This window comes from Panulirus ornatus, chromosome 44 (assembly GCF_036320965.1).
Source record: "Panulirus ornatus isolate Po-2019 chromosome 44, ASM3632096v1, whole genome shotgun sequence".
Taxonomy (NCBI): Eukaryota; Metazoa; Arthropoda; class Malacostraca; order Decapoda; family Palinuridae; genus Panulirus; species Panulirus ornatus.
This window is the reverse complement of record NC_092267.1, coordinates 9,574,928-9,597,288: the sequence shown is the minus strand read 5'-3', so window position 1 is coordinate 9,597,288 and position 22,361 is coordinate 9,574,928. Positions and strand designations below refer to the sequence as shown.

Here is a 22,361-nt window from a genome sequence, read left to right as displayed (position 1 = left end):
CACGAGGAAGAGACGATCTCTGTAAAGCCTTAATGTCTCTCAAAGGCGAGACATTATCTACTCAAGCCCCTGATGTCTCTCACAAGCGAGACATTATCTACCCAAGCCCCTGATGTCTCTCACAAGCGAGACATTATCTACCCAAGCCCCTCATGTCTCTAACAAGCGAGACATTATCTACCCAAGCCCCTGATGTCTCTCACAAGCGAGACATTATCTACCCAAGCCCCTCATGTCTCTAACAAGCGAGACATTATCTACCCAAGTCCCTCATGTCCCTAACAAGCGAGACATTATCTACCCAAGCCCCTCATGTCTCTCACAAGCGAGACATTATCTACCCAAGCCCCTCATGTCTCTAACAAGCGAGACATTATCTACCCAAGCCCCTCATGTCTCTCACAAGCGAGACATTATCTACCCAAGCCCCTCATGTCTCTCACAAGCGAGACCCAGACTACGAACCAAGTCTCTCAAATAGACGAGACCTCTCAAAATGAGATAAGCGTGGCAGATAAGCACTATCTCAGTCAGGTCTTAGCTTCGGGCCATCAAGGGCGTGCACGAGAACTCACACACACACACACACACACACACAATATATATATATATATATATATATATATATATATATATATATATATATATATATATATATATATATATATAACAATTACATACATTTTGGCTGAATTGTTAAATATAAGAAAGTTTTTACACCTGCTGGTTCATTGGTATGTCAGGTACATGGGTTCGACTTTGGGCCCCGATGCACCACAGCACGATCTCTTCAGCACGACCTAGCGACCCCTGGGTCTGGGGCCCTTGACCTGACCCGACCCCCCTAGAGGATCAGGTCAAGTGGCACGTCATCATGCTCAAAGGTCGTACCGTCGTGCTCGAGGGTCGTGCCGTCGTGCTCAAGGGTCGTACCGTCGTGCTCAAAGGTCGTACCGTCGTGCTCAAGGGTCGTATACCGTCGTGCTCAAAGGTCGTACCGTCGTGCTCAAGGGTCGTACCGTCGTGCTCAAGGGTCGTATACCGTTGTGCTCAAGGGTCGTACCGTCGTGCTCAAGGGTCGTATACCGTCGTGCTCATGGGTCGTACCGTCGTGCTCAAGGGTCGTATACCGTCGTGCTCAAGGGTCGTACCGTCGTGCTCAAGGGTCGTATACCGTCGTGCTCAAGGGTCGTACCGTCGTGCTCAAGGGTCGTATACCGTTGTGCTCAAGGGTCGTACCGTCGTGCTCAAGGGTCGTATACCGTCGTGCTCAAGGGTCGTCCCGTCGTGCTCAAGGGTCGTACCGTCGTGCTCAAGGGTCGTATACCGTCGTGCTCAAGGGTCGTATACCGTCGTGCTCAAGGGTCGTACCGTCGTGCTCAAGGGTCGTATACCGTTGTGCTCAAGGGTCGTACCGTCGTGCTCAAGGGTCGTACCGTCGTGCTCAAGGGTCGTATACCGTCGTGCTCAAGGGTCGTACCGTCGTGCTCAAGGGTCGTATACCGTCGTGCCCAAGGTCTTCAACGCACCCCTTTTTCCGAGCTCAACATAAAATAGATTCACAGATTCTCCTTTGCTAAACCGTATTAGAAAACGGGATGCTACTCTCACCAACACAATGTTTTCATCAATTAAACCCCCCCACCTCACCCCACCCCACAGACACGCTACCTCTCCACAGCAACACACGTATAGACCCGTTCCTCACCATTCTACAACCCTGATCATTCCCACTGTTATAACAACCTAAAATACAACCTGACGTACATGGAGCAGGAGCCCCAAGACGAACGGTCGCTGGGGAAAACGTTCGCTGGGCTGGTTCACGCCCCCGGCCTGCGTCTTCCTAGCGAACACTGCTGGGAAAGTGTAAACAAATGGCAGGCCACGGGCATTTATTTCAACCATTACTACCACACGATTGAACGGGAAAGGCTTCTAAAACCAACTGAGATTAACAATTACGATAATAATTATCTTAATCCATCAACAGTGGGTTAATAAAAACTAAATATTACTATATATACAGATATAAAGGTAGGGTAGAAACCCACTTGTATCTTTCCTTTTTTTCTCCCTGACATTTCAATTACGGGGTTACTGGTGAAGTTTGAATACATAATGAAGGTGAAATGAGTGGCTGGTGAACTGACTGACGGGTTGAATTAATTGACAAGTCAGCTGACCGCCGTGGGAACAACAAAAAAAGGGGGAGAAAATAATGAGGTGTGGAAATACTGGAGGTGAGGGTAAAAAGGACATCATATTCCCCTAAGGATATGGGATTTTTTGGTCGTTCTCTTTGGAACTGCTGAGCCCCCGGATGGCGCCAACCCGAGATAGATATATATATATATAGATATACGGACAGATAGTTAGATAGATAGACTGAAAGAAGACGGACAGATAGATATATAAAGAGACACAGAGAGAAACAGATGATGAGGTAGACAGACTAACAGACAGACAGACAGACAGAAAAGTAGATAGATAGATACATAGATAGATAGATAAATAGATTGCTATGTATAGCGTGTATCTACCCACCTACGAGCATCTACGACTACATTATTCCATGAGAGAGAGAGAGAGAGAGAGAGAGAGAGAGAGAGAGAGAGAGAGAGAGAGAGAGAGAGAGAGACTAAGCTTTAAGCTGGAGAGCATAGACGACCAAAGCTTAGGACCATGTAGGGGACATCACTAGCACTTTTAAAAGACGAACCACGGACCACACCCGGACCCCATTATGAGACCCCAAACGACCACGGAAAGACCCCTCTCCACCCCAACCCCACTCCAACCCCATCCCAACCCCACTCCAACCCCCATCAACACATTAACCCCTTTATCACATCAATTGCACTTGTGGCAATAACAGACGCTCCCTGTATAGGGTAATGCTTACCATTTCATGACAGTCAGACGGGCCAGGGGAAGGGTCGTCCATGGTCATCCCCAGGTCGTACTTACCTTCCTTTGATACATTAGAATCAATGGCGGGGAGAAGAAAAAAAAATATAAAGGGAATATTTCAAGCCATGTTTCTGAGTGGGAGGGACGGTCGGGTGTGGTATACGACCCTTGAGCACGACGGTATACGACCCTTCAGCACGACGGTATACGACCCTTGAGCACGACGGTATACGACCCTTGAGCACGACGGTATACGACCCTTGCGCACGACGGTACGACCCTTGAGCACGACGGTATATGATACTTGAGCACGGCGGTACGACCCTTGAGCACGACGGTACGACCCTTGAGCACGACGGTACGATCCTTGAGCACGACGGTGCGACCCTCTAGGTGTACGACGGCACGACCCTTGAGCACGACGGTACGACCCTTAAGGTCGCGTAACATGACGACAGCACTTCGGGGTAACGACCCTTGGTTACGACGGAGTGACCTTCGACCTCTTGACATTTAAGGGTCAAGTTTTGCTTCGGGAAGAACGAAACCGCCACATCGTACGCGCTCGGGAAGGGGGGGAAGGAGGGGGGAGGGGGGAAGGACCCCACCACACCTACCAACCACACACGTGGTACAGACCCATACCACAACCACCCCCCCCCCCCCTTTCCCCCAGCCGGCCCCAGACAACCACCCATCCCAATCAACAACAACAACAACAACAACAACAACAACAACACACAACAATTCGCAAAGTTTATGCTCACAATTTCTTCATACTTTTAAAACTTTTCAACCCACACCCCCACACCCACCCACCCTCGACCCCCCAAAAGTAGATCTAGTTAATCAACGACTATCTCAAAACATCCCTTAATTAACAACTAATCCATTCTAACGACCAGGTCCGCCAATTACGATTACAGCCGTCAGGCAAAAATAAATTGATAGTTACATAAAAATGTTTACTTTTGAAACTCAGACCAATTCCGATATCTTCGAGATAAGACAAATACAAAGATTTTATCAAACTAATAAAAAATACATCTCTTCTGTCATTCTATTAATACAGTGTTGTATTTCATTCGATGATAATAAATGGCTTTACAACCTTACAGTACGTAAAAGGCCTCAAAGACATTGTAAGAAAAAAGGTTTTAACGAGCAAACTTCGGCAGTTTCCTCCAAAAGTAAGGTCACTAACCCCAGAGAGTGGGGGTTCGACCAACCCCAGAGAGTGGGGGTTCAACCAACCAAAGAGTGGGGGTTAAGCCAACCCCAGAGTGTGGGGGTTCAATCAATCCCAGAGTGTGGGGGTTCAACCAACCCCAGAGTGGGGGTTAAGCCAACCCCAGAGTGTGGGGGTTCAACCAACCCCAGAGTGTGGGGGTTCAACCAACCCCAGAGTGGGGGTTAAGCCAACCCCAGAGTGGGGGTTAAGCCAACCCCAGAGTGTGAGGTTCAACCAACCCCAGAGTGTGGGGGTTCAACAGACCCCAGAGAGTGACATCGTCAACCCCAGGAGTCAGTACACATCCACCATATCTGACGAGCAGTTTATTTCCCCCCATATATCTGGGGGCACTTATATCCCCCACGTCTGGGGCAGTTTATATCTATCATATCTGGGGGCATCATACTTCCACCATGTCTGGGGCAGTTTATATCTATCATATCTGGGGGCATCATACTTCCACCATGTCTGGGGCAGTTTATATCTATCATATCTGGGGGCATCATACTTCCACCATGTCTGGGGCAGTTTATATCTATCATATCTGGGGGCATCATACTTCCACCATGTCTGGGGCAGTTTTTATGATCATATTTGGGGGCAGCTTAAACCCACCACATCTGGGGTTAGTTTATACCCCTACCCCCTCTCCATATCTGGGGAGGCAGTCCACATCTCCCCCCTTCCCACATCACAACCCCAGGTCTCATAACTCATCATAAGGCGACGACTTATAACACAAGAGCAGACAGCTACACAACCTCTTAATTACCCTTGGGTAATAAGGCTTAACGACGCAGGCCAATTAATTGCTTCACTCGTGTGTGTGTGTGTGTGTGTGTGTGTGTGAACAATGTTACTGTAAGTGAAACGAGAACAGCGAGTGTACAGATGTTGAATGTATGACAAGTAAACACTAACATGAAATTCACATGTTTTATTCATCTTTTGAAATTCAAGCCACCAAACCCATGGGTCGTGAAACACGTCGTAATCAAGGGTCGTGTATACTGTTGTACTGGAGAGTCGTACATACGACTATCCTACACAAGTGTCGTATAGACTGTCGTAATCAAGGGTCGTATATATACTGTCGTATTCTGGGTCGTATGTACCGTCGTGTTTAAGGGTCGTACATACCGTCGTACTCACGGGTCGTATACACACAGTCCAATGTCAACAATTTTGAAATAATTTTAACCTGATTCTCGTTAAATCGGGAATAAAGATAAATAAATAGTTTTAATGAATAAAATCAACGACAAATGCAACAGAATCATCATTAAACGAACCATGAAAAACTTGGGACGACGCAAACTGGTTGTGAACGACGCTGTGTGACGCAGAGGTTTGACAGCGAATATGATGGGTCGCAGCACCTGGCCCTTCGGAACTCCAAGCACCCGCTTCGAAACTCCTGGTTGTGTACGTACGGTAATCCCTCGTTACTGTGATGCTAAACAAGGCCATTCGTGGCTGTGAGGAGACAAGAACAACACCATGGCGAAGCGCGTCGTTACAACCGCTGATATCGCCCGTCTGTAACCCATTTAAAAAAACAGTTCGTTTCTCGCTGATCAATTCAGGGAGGAGGGGGTCAAGACACCCCCTCCAGTCATAAAGGAGGCAATTATCATGACACGGGGATGAGGATGAGGCTAATTAAGATCTCTCAGCTCCCGGGGAACTAACCACGTACTGACTTGTTCCTCAAAAAAGGGCGGGCAAACGAGGAGTGACCCGAGGGACGTCTTCTTCCACCGCTGTGATGAACACCCACTACTGCTGCTGCTGCTCATCCCTCGTCAACTGACACGGACATGAGAGCGACACTTTGATGGCTCTGGGGGAGGGAGGGGGGGAGGGGGTTCGACGGTGTCCGAGGAGGAGGAGCTGGAGAAGGAGGAGGTAGGAGGGGACGATGTGAGGCACTTGCTCCGGCGAGGACCAGGGTTCGAAGATAATGACGATGTCTCCCGCATTCCTGAATGATGTAAACAATGAGGGATGGTTGGTTGCATGGCCAGCCACGGGAGAGAACATGGGGGGAGGGGGGGTGACACTGACAATTATATTCTATTAAACGCAATGGTATAACTTCATTGGTCTAGCTACGGGTCTTTCATGCTTCTACGGGTGTTACCGGACTCCACCTGCTCGAGTTTACACCGCGAGTGAGAAGACACCTCTCGCGAGGCTGGCTGTATACCACAGGCAAGTTCTCACTCCAAAGGCGCACACATTTCCCTGATACTGGAAGCAGCGCAGCCCTGGTGCTACAGTAAGCGATGGAAAGCGATAAAGGATAAAAAACCAAGATTTTCTCAGAAAACAAAACCACGGGTAATTATAAATAAACAACGAATAAATGTCTCTACAGATGGTTTGGTTAATGAGACCAGAGTAAGATGGAAATGACACATGATGCAAGTGGACCACAGTGCACCAGAGTGGAACATACAACAGCTATTGTATGCAGATGATGCTGTTCCATCAGCTGAATCACAAAGGGACATGAGTTGAATAGCAAGTTAGATCTGATGATGTGTGGCATGAGTTGGAGAGACAGATAACACAAGACCTGATGGTCTATGACCAGGTTATCTGCTGGAGGACAGTAATAATACATGGGAGGACATGGGAAAGCCAGATAACACAAGACCTGATGGTCTATGACTAGGTTATCTGCTGGAGGACAGTAATAATACATGGCAGGACATGGGAAAGCCAGATAACACAAGACCTGATGGTCTATGACCAGGTTATCTGCTGGAGGACAGTAATAATACATGGGAGGACATGGGAAAGCCAGATAACACAAGACCTGATGGTCTATGACCAGGTTATCTGCTGGAGGACAGTAATAATACATGGGAGGACATGGGAAAGCCAGATAACACAAGACCTGATGGTCTATGACCAGGTTATCTGCTGGAGGACAGTAATAATACATGGGAGGACATGGGAAAGCCAGATAACACAAGACCTGATGGTCTATGACCAGGTTATCTACTGAAGGACAGTATTAACTGTAATGCCTCATCATTCAGATATTGCCAGACAAACAGATAGATCGCCTTTGAAGCAGATGCGGAGTCGAAATGTAATATCAAATTCAATGGAGGCTTTGAAGGTTCTTTTCGCGAGTGTAGATACTTATAAGTTTAGATAAACTCATTAATGAAAATCCGGAAGACTTTAAGATACAGGAGAAGCACGTAATATACCTCACATTACACTGTATGATTGTAATCATAATACCGTGGAAATTAAGCCCTTCCCCACATCCTTCACTCTGGATAACCCCAAGTCCTGCACGCGGGTCCTACAAATGTTGCAGGACATCCTGCAGTCGAATCCTGGCTCAGGGGTTGGCTAGGGTGGTGGAGGAGCAGTGAGGTGGGAGATGCTTGAAGAAGCAACAGGTATATTTGGAAGCCAAGGTTGTGACTGCGGGCCCACACCACCAACACTACTCCTACTACACTTCACCACCACCACTACTACGACTACACTTCTCCAACACTACCACCAACACTCATTAAACATCCCCACCACTTTCTACGTCACGATGACACCCACCCCCCCAAAGCAAAATCCACACACACACACACACACACACACACACACACACACACGAAGATTCGCTTGGTCTGCTGTAGACACAAGGCAGATCTTCCCACACCACACAATGTTTACTCTGCACTACACAGCAAACACTACACCCCTGGTGTCAAGAAGGCGACCTGAATCTTGCACGAAGTGCCCCGTGTACGAGAGCGAATATCCAACCTCATGGAAAGGTAATTATGAGAGCCTGGCGAAACGAGCGATTCGTGTTTGATTACATTTACGAGAATACTTGAGTACTGCAACTCATCCAGGTTGAATTAGAAATGTAATTCACATCTCCCATGTCTGACCGCAGTTGGGAGAGCCGAGACTAACTCCTCATCACTGTTGAATCAGCAACAACAGTTCACAATGGTTATTATTTACCATCGAGAAATGTTAGAACAGAAACGTGTTTGAATATTACAATACAAACGAAGAGGTACAGTGTATGTACCTCAGTCCGTGGACGAGGCAGACATGGCATTTCCCTGCTCAATAACTATGAGGAAAATGATCAAAATATGTTGACATAAAAATGTTTTTTTTTAAATTGTGTTACAGAGGGAGTTGTGCACAACATACCTTCATCATGTTGTAGGTCACAAGAGGCCGAGGTGCGACTGCGATCATATAACTTGATGTGAGATTACATACAGAACCTGACCTTACGTCATCCACAACACAACTTCTTGCTGGAGTGGTTGTGGTTGTGGTGGTGATTGTGGTGGTGGTGATTGTGGTGGTGGTGGTGATTGTGGTGGTGGTGGTAGTGGTCTTCAACCCACTGCAACAACCGATAGAGTGACATCATCAGCTGATCACTCACTTCCCATCACACACACACACACATAACACACCCCACCCACACAGTGGTGTATCATTGACACATTTTCTATTCCTACATGCCAACCACTGCAGAGAGAAAAAAAAAAAAACCGAGGCGACTCAGGTAGTAAAGCACAGATATAGCTTAGAGAGAGAGGGGGACCTCCTCACACTATCACATCACCACACATCTAATACAAGACGCTGTTTAAGATCCTTACGACGCGGAGGTGGCGTAAAATCTATGTAACGCAGTTACCCAAGGTCGTAACGCAAGCCAGGGGGGACTAGTGAACACAAGCCACTGCGTATGCACAAGCCGGGGGGGTTTTGTGGTGTGCGTGTGCGTCGTCTTTCGGCCGCGGAAGGAACCGAAGCAAGCCAAGACCTGGCTGCGACACCACGTCTCTCACACAGAGAGAGAGAGTCGCGAGCGCGGCGGGTGGTGGTGTGGTGTGTGCCACAAGACTCGAACCCCGGGGATCGAACGCTCCGTCGCCTCACACGTTCCAGAGAGCACTGGCTGGGCTCTGGAGGCCCGTGGGAAGCGGCTGGCCTCCATGCTGCCACCGCTACCACCATTTACCACACGGGGCCCACCCGAATCTGCCGCCAACAGACCCTCCTACCCACACCCCTCGCTCGCCAAATACCGACACACTGCCAACACCAGAGTCCAGACTCCTCCTCCTCCCAACACGTCCCTCCTCACCATACATTCCCTCCCTCATGTCCTACATGCCGTGCATTCTGCCTTCATTCTCATTCATCATTCATCCGCTGCTGCCATCATGGACGCTTCATTATTTCATTCTGATGAATGTCCAGCTTTCAGGAGTTAGCGTAGGTGAGGGAGAGAGAGAGAGAGAGAGAGAGAGAGAGAGAGAGAGAGAGAGAGAGAGAGAGAGAGAGAGAGAGAGAGAGGAGGTTACATGGGCCAAGCTGAAGTTGGTTCTGAGGTAAGTGAAAATGTCACGCTTCACTGAGTCGACCACATGATCGCTCCCCACACCTGACACGCCCCACACCTGACACACAACACACCTGCCTCCCCACACCTGACACGCCCCACACCTGACACACAACACACCTGCCTCCCCACACCTGACACGCCCCACACCTGACACACAACACACCTGCCTCCCCACACCTGACACGCCCCACACCTGACACACAACACACCTGCCTCCACACACATGACACGCCCCACACCTGACACACAACACACCTGACACACACACATGACACGCCCCACACCTGACACACACCACACCTCCCTCCCCACACCTGACACACACCACACCTCCCTCCCCACACCTGACACATACCACACTGCCTCCCCACACCTGACACACACCTCCAAGTGTTCTCTGCCACTCGCCTAGGTTTTCTAACCCACCTACGTGTTCTCAATCACTCAAATGTTCTCTAACATTCCCAAGTTTTCTATTTGACCTACACATGTCTTGTTCTCCAGGTGTTTTCTCCCACCCGAGCGTTTTCTACCACATAAATGTTCTCTAACACTCCCACTTCACAACGACCCTGTACAACACCATGGTTCTCTGTCAGAAAAACCATGGTGCCATACGTGTCAAAAAACAAATATATATATAAACATAATCCCAAAGCAATTTCAAGTATGCAAATGAGCTAATTAAGGCACATTAGATCCTGGGATGCGAAAAAAAAAATGCCATTGTCCTTAATGAGCTGCCTTTAAAAAAATAACAGGTTAATGACAGTATGTGCCACGCTGTCCCCCCTTTCACGCTGGCGTGTCACACGCTTGACACCTGGCGTGACACACGACGGTGTATCTTGACACCAGATGGGGAGATAAAGATATCTTTAAGTGGGTAAGATAGTGTCATACGTTCGTGGTTAAGATATAAGATACTTATGACCGTGTCGTAGTACGATCGTAAGCAAGACCGGTACGTACCCGGTGCTGTGTGTACTCTAGGGGGTCGTACACGTCGTGTTCATGTGGTCGTACACGTCGTTCTCGTGTGGTCGTAACCGTCGGGTTCGTGTGGTCGTACCGTCGTACTCATGTGGTCGTACATGTCGTGTTCATGTGGTTGTACACGTCGTGTTCGTGTGGTCGTATCGTCGTGCTCGTGGTCGCACACGTCGTTCGTGTGGTCGTACCGTCGTGCTCGCGTGGTCGTAACCGTCGTGTTCGTGTGGTCGAACCGTCGTGCTCATGTGGTCGTACACGTCGTGTTCAGGTGGTTGTACCGTCGTGCTTGTGTGGTCGTATCGTTGAGCTCATGTGCTCGTACCGTCGTAGTACTGTGGTCGTATCGTCGTGCTCATGTGGTCGTACCGTCGTAGTACTGTGGTCGTACCGTCGTGGCACTGTGGTCGTACCCGTCGTGCTCACGTGGTCGTATCCACGTCGTGCTCATGGTCGTAACCGTCGTGCCCAGAAGCCATATCATCTTCCTCTTACGTCGTTCCATCTCGCTCAAGTGGTCGTACGACTGTATATACAGACACCGACACCACACAAAGAGGAGCCCTCCCCCTCCCTCCTTGACGACCCCTCCCCCTCCCTCCCTCCTCGACGACCTCTCCCCTCCCCCCTCCCCCCACATCGCTCTCTCACGCACTCTTAAACCGACAAGAAACGCACCAGCAGAAGATCCACCGAATACCACAACGCACTCGAAACACAACCTACCTACTACCCCTCCAAAAAGTGCGTGTGTGGACGCACTTGGGTCCAGGGGGAGCTTGGGGGAGGGGGCTTGGGGGGGTGTAAGTCATCCCTCTCCCTCCCCCCTCCCCCACAGGGTACAGTGGCCCACTGTACCTTCCTCCCCCACGGGGTACAGTGGCCCACTGTACCTTCCTCCCCCGCGGGGTACAGTGGCCCACTGTACCTTCCTCCCCTACGGGGTACAGTGGCCCACTGTACCTTCCTCCCCCGCGGGGTACAGTGGCCCACTGTACCTTCATCCCCCACGGGGTACAGTGGCCCACTGTACCTTCATCCCCCACAGGTACAGTGGCCCACTGTACCTTCATCCCCCACGGGGTACAGTGGCCCACTGTACCTTCCTCCCCCGCGGGGTACAGTGGCCCACTGTACCTTCATCCCCCGCGGGGTACAGTGGCCCACTGTACCTTCCTCCCCCACGGGGTACAGTGGCCCACTGTACCTTCCTCCCCCACGGGGTGCAGTGGCCCACTGTACCTTCATCCCCCGCGGGGTACAGTGGCCCACTGTACCTTCATCCCCCGCGGGGGAGTGACCATCATGTTAACGTCCAATAGCAACTTTCATCACCCGGTGTTAATAACTTGGTCGACCTGACAGCTGCGACTTTTAAATGAAGCCACTTATATTGTAAGTAGCATTGGTTAAGTGTTTCACTTATGTGGGAGGGAGAGGAGGGGGGGGGGGGGTGAATTGAACTGCTTTGTGACAGTGCGATGCGTTGGGCTCGACGGTACGATCCTTTGAACGCGACGGTACGATTTTTTTTTTCAGGACGACGGTACGGCCCTTGAGCACGACGGTACGATCCTTGAGCACGACGGTACGATCCTTGAGCATGACGGTACGACCCTTGAGCACGACGGTACGATCCTTGAGCATGACGGTACGATCCTTGAGCACGACGGTACGGCCCTTGAGCACGACGGTACGATCCTTGAGCACGACGGTACGATCCTTGAGCATGACGGTACGATCCTTGAGCACGACGGTACGATCCTTGAGCACGACGGTACGATCCTTGAGCATGACGGTACGATCCTTGAGCACGACGGTACGGCCCTTGAGCACGACGGTACGATCCTTGAGCACGACGGTACGATCCTTGAGCATGACGGTACGATCCTTGAGCACGACGGTACGATCCTTGAGCACGACGGTACGATCCTTGAGCATGACGGTACGATCCTTGAGCACGACGGTACGGCCCTTGAGCACGACGGTACGGCCCTTGAGCACGACGGTACGACCCTTGAACACGACGGTACGACCCTTGAGCACGACGGTACGATCCTTGAGCACGACGGTACGATCCTTGAGCATGACGGTACGATCCTTGAGCACGACGGTACGGCCCTTGAGCACGACGGTACGATCCTTGAGCACGACGGTACGATCCTTGAGCACGACGGTACGATCCTTGAGCACGACGGTACGATCCTTGAGCATGACGGTACGATCCTTGAGCACGACGGTACGGCCCTTGAACACGACGGTACGACCCTTGAGCACGACGGTGCGATCCTTGACCAAGACGGTACGACCCTTGAACACGACGGTACGACCCTTGAAGTTCATCATTAAAAGACCAGGCTCCAAAATCGTACTGTCGTACTTAAGGATCGTACCGTCGTGCTGAAAGATCGTACCGTCGTGCTCACGGGTCGTACCGTCGTGCTCACGGGTCGTACCGTCGTGCTCAAGGATCGTACCGTCGTGCTCAAGGGTCGTACCGTCGTGCTCAAGGGTCGTACCGTCGTGCTCAAGGGTCGTACCGTCGTGCTCACGGGTCGTACCGTCGTGCTCAAGGATCGTACCGTCGTGCTCAAGGGTCGTACCGTCGTGCTCAAGGGTCGTACCGTCGGGCTCAAGGATCGTACCGTCGTGCTCAAGGGTCGTACCGTCGTGCTCAAGGGTCGTACCGTCGTACTCAAGGATCGTACCGTCGTACTCCAGAGTCGTATATACCGTCGTGTCCAAGAACTGTACCGTGCTGTACCATACAGATAAGCATTGTATATAACAGGACAAATAAAAACATCAAACTCTCCATTATGTACTTTAGCGATACAAACATACATCATCTGAAATATTCTGTAAATTATACATTTTCTTCACTCCAGTCGCTATAACACACACACACACACACACATACACACACACACACACACACACACACACACACACACACACACACACACACACACACACACACACACACACACACACACAACACACACAATACAGCAAAAGGTGTTACAGCAATCGCTTCGAGTAACTGTACTGGCTCTCTCTCTCTCTCTCTCTCTCTCTCTCTCTCTCTCTCTCTCTCTCTCTCTCTCTCTCTCTCTCTCTCTCCCAACCGGTGACGAAGGGAAAGGTCCGGACAGTGGGCATACGGCCCACCTATATGGGTCGAGGGTATGATAAAGCGAGGCGAGACCCGAGAGAAAGTGACCCCTCTCTCTCTCTCTCTCTCTCTCTCTCTCTCTCTCTCTCTCTCTCTCTCTCTCTCTCTCTCTCCACACACACACACCGGAAGTGAGGATAAAAACTCCCCACTAACCTCCCCAGACAGCAACAACCATGTTTCCTCCCCTACATCACCCCAACATCCCGATATACCCCGGCCTGACCCACACATCGCCACTCCACCTCCCGCCGCGCACGTTCGCCGTTTCCCGTCGTAGCCACGTAGCGCTAGGAGGCAGACGACTTGAGCCTTAGAGGAAACATCATAACCAGAGCCTCACTGAATGCCACTTCCCCCAACCATGAAAGCCTTATTAAACGCCACTACCCCATGCAACAAGACAGACCGCCACTACCCCCCCTATGCACCACAATAGACCGCCACTACCCCTCGTGCACCACAGTAGACCGCCACTACCCCCGTGCACTACAATAGACCGCCACTACCCCCCCGTGCACCACAGCAGACCGCCACTACCCCCCGTGCACCACAGTAGACCGCCACTACCCCCTCCCCTCGTGCACCACAGCAGACCGCCACTACCCCCCCCCCCCCCGTGCACCACAATAGACCACCACAACCCCCCGTGCATAACACACACACAAACAGACAAGTGTGACAGGAACTTACCATGATCCTCTTCTGTGTACGCGGTGAGGCGCACAGGTCGCGTAGCGCACCGTCCACCGCCCTCCTCGTTTCCCCCACTCCGGAGGGGGCGTCCGCCAACACAACCACAGCCGCCGCCATTGCTCCTCCAAGTGGCTAGTGCCCAGAGGTGAGGTCAGTGCACACCCTCACCTCCAATAGCCTAGCCTTCATTCACTTCCTGCAAGGTCTTTCAGCCTTCCTTCAATCCACTTTGTTTCTACAACTTCCTTCAATTTCCTTCAAAACAATTTCTTTCAAACAACTTCATTCAATTTCCTTCAAAACAATTTCTTTCTAAAAATTCTTTGACTTTCCTTCAGTCACTTCTTTGTACCACAATATTTCCATTGCCTTCTATCACTCTTGTTTCTTCAATTTCCTTCAACCACGTCCTCTCTACAATTTCTTTCAATCAACTTCCTTTCAGTTTCCCCTTCCATGCAAGCCACTAGCTGCAGGCATAATGCCACTTCCCCCAACACCACCGCCACTACACTGCCACTGCCCCTCCCCCTCACAAAATACACATTGTCCAATCACTCGTCTTAAACGAAGGATAAAAAAATATATATATATAAAAAAAAAACCTTCACTTTACCCTTGCGTTCAAATCACCTGTTTCTCTAAATTCAAAATGATTTTCGCTTTGCATAACCTAACCACCTGACGAGGCAATTCTCTTGTTGCCTACAAGACTGACCAGCATTTTTTTTTCTTAGAGTTTCTCAAACGCATTCATCTACATACCAGGTTACTATCGTGTTTCGTCGCTCATATTACGCCACTTGTGACGCACACAACCAAACCTCGTTTTCTACTGTGTTACAAACCAGTCTTCCTTGTGGGGGGATATATATAATATATATATATATATATATATATATATATATATATATATATATATATATATATATAATGTATATATATATATATATATATATATATATATATATATATATGTGTGTGTGTGTGTGTGTGTGTGTGTGTGTGTGTGTGTGTGTGTGTGTGTGTCACTATCTACAGATAAATTCTAAGATACACGAGTTTTAAGAAGAATTATCTAAACCATCTTCGAGGTCTTTAATTAATCCTTCATTGTCAACTTTATCTTCAATAACTGAAAATATAGATAAACCCGAGTAACTGATTGAGTATATAGACATTAAACTATCGAGTATATAGGCATTAAACCATCGAGTATATAGACACTAAACCATCGAGTATATAGACATTAAACCATCGAGTATACAGACACTAAACCATCGAGTATATAGAAACTAAACCATCGAGTATATAGACATTAAACCATCGAGTATATAGACACTAAACCATCGAGTATATAGACACTAAACCATCGAGTATACAGACACTAAACCATCGAGTATACAGACACTACACCATCGAGTATATAGACACTAAACCAGTCTGGTTTATCGTGTATTCTAAGCCACTTTAAAAGACACGCGTTAACTTAAAATTTGGCAACGGGTGATACAAGTCAATTACGGAGAGTTTTGCCGGGAATTTAAACGCTCATACAACCACATATCAACCCCCCCCCCCCTATAGAGAAGGGGGGGTGGGGAAGGGGGGGTTATCATAAAGGAGGGAAGGATGTGTATTTTTCCCATCACCTCAACAACACCCCCCCACCCCCCACACACACACTAACGAGGGATAACGACCCAAGTCAAATCACACCAGAACACAGCAAAGTTATATATCATGACATTACCATCGCCCACATTCTCTCTCTCTCTCTCTCTCTCTCTCTCTCTCTCTCTCTCTCTCTCTCCTTCTCTATATATACATACACACACAACCAACCCGCTTCTTATATTCTTTTTTTTTTTTCATCACGCGAATTATTTCCATCTCTGACATACCACGGGCGCAATCTTTCTTATGATCTCATTTGCATACCTGATCCACGCCACACACACACACACACACGAGAGAGAGAGAGAGAGAGAGAGAGAGAGAGAGAGAGAGAGAGAGAGAGAGAGAGAGAGATCACAATGTCTTTGTTGTGTCTGAGCATTCATGGATGTGTGTCTTACTTGACGAGAGGGGGGGAGGGGGGGGTGGAGGGGGTTGTTAATAATGCGTGTGGTAATGTTATAATGATGGAGGGGAGGGAGGAGGGGGGGAGGAGTACATACACACACACACACACACACACACACATACACACACACACACACACACACACTTCAACGCCATCACCACTTCCCCCCCCCTACAACCAGCGATATAACAACCATCATAACCCAACCATCCACCTCCCCACCCCAGCTCCCATCACCCCCCCCCCCATCACTCACACTCGCACGGCAATAAAATGCGAACCAAAACAGACCCATAGTTCTAGTGTCAGAGAATTCCCGACCTTACAGCCACGAACAGTCAAGTTGAACCAATAACTTCTACATTTACCCCCTGTGTTAACTATGGACATTTCAAACGTACTGCGAACTGCGAACCTGATCGTATAATTGGCTATGACGATATAGTGTTGTTGCTTGATTAAACCTATTATAATGTAACGTTATCACGACTTTTATTATATCAACGACTGCACGACCCTTGAGTACGACGGTACGACCCTTGAGCCCGACGGTACGACTCCTTGAGGACGACGGTACGACCCTCAGGTATTTCAGGGTCGTACCGTCGTGCTCAAGGGTCGTACCGTCGTGCTCAAGGGTCGCACCGTCGTGCTCAAGGGTCGTACCGTCGTGCTCAAGGGTCGTACCGTCGCGTTCAAGGGTCGTACCGTCGCATTCAAGGGTCGTAACGTCGTGCTCAAGGGTCGTACCGTCGTCCTCAAGGGTCGTACCGTCATCCTCGAGTCGTATCTTCGTACTCAAGGAATTACAGAGAGAACGACAATCCTATTAAGGACACAGTCCATTTTGACCCATACACGTATGTGCACCCACAATACACGTATGTGCACCCACAATATGCGTATGTGCACCCACAATATGCGTGTGTGCACCCACAATACACGTATGTGCACCCACAATACACGTATGTGCACCCACAATACACGTATGTGCACCCACAATACACGTATGTGCACCCACAATATGCGTATGTGCACCCACAATACGCGTATGTGCACCCACAATATGCGTATGTGCACCCAAAATATGCGTATGTGCACCCACAATATGCGTATGTGCACTCAAAAACACGTATATGCACTCAAAAAAACACATAGGTGTACTTAAACACGGATATTTACTTTAAAACAGGTACATGTACTCAAGAAACATCTACATGTACTCATAAAACACAGAGATGCACTCAGTCAACCCATACAGGTCACATTGCCACTGAGACAACCCATACAGGTCATATCGCCACTGACACAACCCATACAGGTCACATTGCCACTGAGACAACCCATACAGGTCACATCGCCACTGAGACAACCCATACAGGTCATGGTACCACTGACACAACCCATACAGGTCACATCGCCACTGAGACAACCCATACAGGTCATGGTACCACTGACACAACCCATACAGGTCACATCGCCACTGAGACAACCCATACAGGTCAAGATGCCACTAAAACCACCCCCGGAATCACCTTCCGACGCCAGTGTGCCTCACACACACACACACACACTCTCCCTGGCACCCACCACACAGGTCAAGACACCACTGAGGCAAGTGAGTGTGTGTGTGGGGGAGAGAGAGCCACTCTCACCTTGGCACCCCACCCAGACCATCTCTCTCTACACACACACACCACAACCACGTAATTACCTTCTATATTTGACAGTCTTGACGGCCGGCGCCACCCCCCCCCCCCCCCGTGGACGCCCGGGACACAGAGACACGGGGTCCATATGAATACTAACCCCCTCCCCTCCCCCCTCCCCCTAGTGTCTGACACAGACGGTCTGTGCCCTCCCCCAAACTAACCCCACACCAGAGGCTATGGGGAACCATAGATATAACGTCTAACTTCCGACAAGACCGGAAATACTGGTTCTATAGCATGGCTATCTTGTGCTACGGCTAAATAGCATAGCTATCTTGTGCTACGGCTATATAGCAAGGCTATCCTGCGCTACGGCTATATAGCATGGCTATCCTGCGTTACGGCTAAACAGCATGGCTATCTTGTGCTACGGCTAAATAGCATGGCTATCTTGTGCTACGGCTATATAGCATGGCTATCCTGCGCTACGGCTATATAGCATGGCTATCCTGCGTTACGGCTAAACAGCATGGCTATCTTGTGCTACGGCTATATAGCATGGCTATCTTGTGCTACGGCTATATAGCATGGCTATCTTGTGCTACGGCTATCTTGTGCTATGGCTATATAGCATGGCTATCTTGTGCTACGGTTATATAGCATGGCTATCTTGTGCTACGGTTATATAGCATGGCTATCTTGTGCTACGGTTATATAGCATGGCTATCTTGTGCTCCGGCTATATAGCATAGCTATCTTATGCTATGGCTATATTACATGGCTATCTTGTGCTCCGGCGATGTATTTCGGTGACATTCTTTTAATCATCGAAAATCTCTATACATATTTTGTATTAGTTAATTTCAGTATTTAATGAAAATGTATCTAACACACTGGAAACTTAAAAAAATAAATAAATAAATTTCAAAGCGAACATGAATGACTTAATACCATACATAAACATACATACAGGTATGTATAAACAAACATTTCCCTTGGATAATTAACGTAATTCCTCTTTTTCAGGAGAGAAGAGAGATAATTTCCCCATGAATGACATGGATTATCAATTATCCTAACCTTAACAATGTGTGTAGTTCAAAGTTTATTCCAAACAATGATCTATCCACAGTAATGGAATAGGCTTACGCCACTCTTGCTTCTTATGTAGGCAATTCTTTTCATAAAATTCAAATCACTTTCAGTAGCAAACGCCCCTTTTTAATTCAAACCTATAAGATAAATATAATTAATTCACAGTTGTCGACAGTTACCTGATGAAGGTAAATATATTCAAATTCTAACCATTAACTTTAAGGAAACGCCATTTTCCTCAAAAAACTTACATCGTCATTAACTAACTATTAATAACCTCTGAACACGTACAAAAATATCCACCCCCCACCCCCCACTGTGACAAGAAGTGATCGCGTCACGGACGCGTTACAGCCAACACATATATCTATCAAGTGACGCTAAATCCTTCTGGGCCTCTGATCTCGTACAGATGAATGACGGGAAAAGAAAACTGTATGAGGGCCAGTCTCCCTCGCCCGCTGACATTTAACTCTCCCCAGCACTAAAACATGTCGTTCCCCAGCTGAATGGGTAGTTAAGGAGAATGTTTGCCCAATGGCTATTGACACCCGGAAGAGGGTAGGTCACTATCGGTGTGTGTGTGTGTGTGTGTGTGTAAACGATATATTTCACAGATAATTTACAGCTATGGAGTATATGGCAATCAAAAATTTCCCCTTAACAAAACTAAACTTTAAAAGGATGAATACATGAACATGGATGAAAGGGCAAAATCACTTGCTTACCACATTTTTCCTTCAATGGGTTAGCAAATAACCTAATCTCATTAAAAAATAATTACTACACTTCAGTCGTTATCTACAATTAACACACTACAGGCTTTAACGACCCCCGGGGCCTTAATAGACCTGTAGTGCAATTACACCAGCCATCACATTAATGCACTGCTAATCCTCCAACCTCACATCTTACCCTCCCCGCTAAACCTCGACCCTCGAGGGCCAGTGTCACTCAGTCATACACATTCACAAAATAACAAAAATATACCTTCATCAAATATTCACAACTAATTATCCCCATTTCGACTATGAAATACAATTTCTAGCAACCAGCACCACCCAACTCCTATATATATATATATATATATATATATATATATATATATATATATATATATATATATATATATATATATATTCTGGTGGGTTTGTGTCACGTGGACATCTATTTGCGTGAACCAAACGTCTTATTTATAAATAAACTCATGCGAGTACGATGCCCCATTACGGGAATGGGAGATTATCATTAAACAATATATGACCCCTTTTGACATGACTTTTTATCAGAGACTCTAAAGAATTATAACAAAATAACAGGCGGTTTTTTTTTTTTTTTCATATCACCACCTATTTATCTGATGACATCATAAGCTTATCGTAAATAAACAAGTTGGTGTGGTATGTAATTTGCATAAAAATAACTAAATGTGACAAAAGGTGAATATAAGCAAGATAATAACAGCAGAAAAATACCATCATCAAACGTCTTCATAATGATCGATATAACAAATTATTAACAAATGATTTTCATGTGTATTTACAATTAATTAGAATTCCTCTATAATGACCTTCCATATTTTCTCTTGAGAAACCATAATAACCCTATTCATCAAAACAAACTTGACATACAAAGCTGAAGTATTAACCTTACTTAACATCCCGTATCATTTCATTTATTTACATTTAGCAAATGGTTTATTACATCATCACTCTATAACTTCTCATCAAGGTAATGTTATCACCTACTACTCTATTGTAATGACAATCATTATAACAAGTTATCTCTAATGAGAGTAATTATAACAAGTCAACATGACTGATAACTAATAATTTCAAAGGAAATTATTTTACAACCTTTGACCTCAACTACATATCAAAGTAACGATTATACAAGAATATCGTATATATATACCACCACTAACTAATGAACAACTGACCTACAATAAGTGACTACCATCATGGATTCTTCAATATCCTAAATCGAAGATTATACAGTACGAATATTCCATAGATTAACACCATTAAATAATAACCCAATATTTGTGTAGCAATACATAACCTCTCACAATCATTAAACACAATCTCGATAGCAGTATGACTTTCAATATACATCACAAGCAAAGTATTGACCCACCAACCTCCCTAATGATGACCTAATGACATGTACGACTACAATATTGAAGTAAAAAATTACTAAAGAGAAACAATAAATTGTCATATTAATTACCTGGTGTGGGTCTAATGTTTACCACTATCATAACATTGCCGTAGTCCTACTACTCTTTTAAGAATTAAATATAACAATAAAAACTAGTAACATTAAACAATAAAAAAACTAATATATAATGTAATAATATATAATATAAAAATGTATACATAATAATAATAATAATAATAATAATAATAATAATAATATGCTAAATAGCCCAATCTCAAATTACGATACTTGGTCTACATGCATATGGCTGTAATATGTACAAATTCTTTTCTCATCTATACCTTTCCTGACCTTCAACGAGCCATCATGGTCACGTGATGCTGACCTCATACATCACGTGACCTGACCTCTGGTGCCACACTACCTACCAAGGAAATGATAAACATGCTTAAATATGCTCAAGTTTACACGATTATCATGGCGGTGCATTTAACTTACCTACTTCATATGCGTCTCTCCGTTGGCAGTCACCCATCGTAATGACCGGCCGCTAATTACGTCATCAAATATACGCACAAAAGTGTAAGTAAACTGCGATAACTGAGGAGGACGCACGTGCGGGTCCTCCTCATCTGGTGACGCAGACACGAATGGTTCAGGCAGTCGCAAAATGCATCTGTCCAATCCAGGCCAGGCCAAGGAATATACAAGTACTACTACTACTACTTACCTCAGGGTACTTACACTATGTTATTTTGTGAAGCCTCATGTTTAGGATAGCATTATTATCATACATATTTTCTCTTAGCTGATCTCTAAACAATAAGAATTGAATTATTCGTAAGTATTGTAAACTATCACCAAGGTAGTTTGCCTTTTCAATTCTCGTACTTTACATACGTTTCAGTACTATTCATAATTTTACGGTTAAAATGCTATGGTTGCTC

General features: G+C 47.0%; 1 protein-coding gene across 3 annotated transcripts in view; it reads right to left on the bottom strand.

The window, feature by feature from the left end:
- Positions 1–18,118, bottom strand: part of LOC139762727 (uncharacterized) — a 664,138-nt gene extending 646,020 nt beyond the window's left edge. Inside the window, exons 1-2 of one of the 3 annotated variants that reach the window (XM_071687768.1) lie at positions 18,043–18,118; positions 14,419–14,676 (exon numbers count right to left, since the gene is read on the bottom strand). In XM_071687768.1, the coding sequence (XP_071543869.1) occupies positions 14,419–14,538 (120 nt within the window). In that variant the 5' untranslated portion in view covers positions 14,539–14,676; positions 18,043–18,118. Of the gene's footprint in view, positions 1–8,344; positions 9,128–14,418; positions 14,818–18,042 lie in introns of those variants that run through there. The other 2 variants (XM_071687767.1, XM_071687769.1) reach the window with 2 other exon arrangements.
- Positions 18,119–22,361: the final 4,243 nt, after the last annotated feature.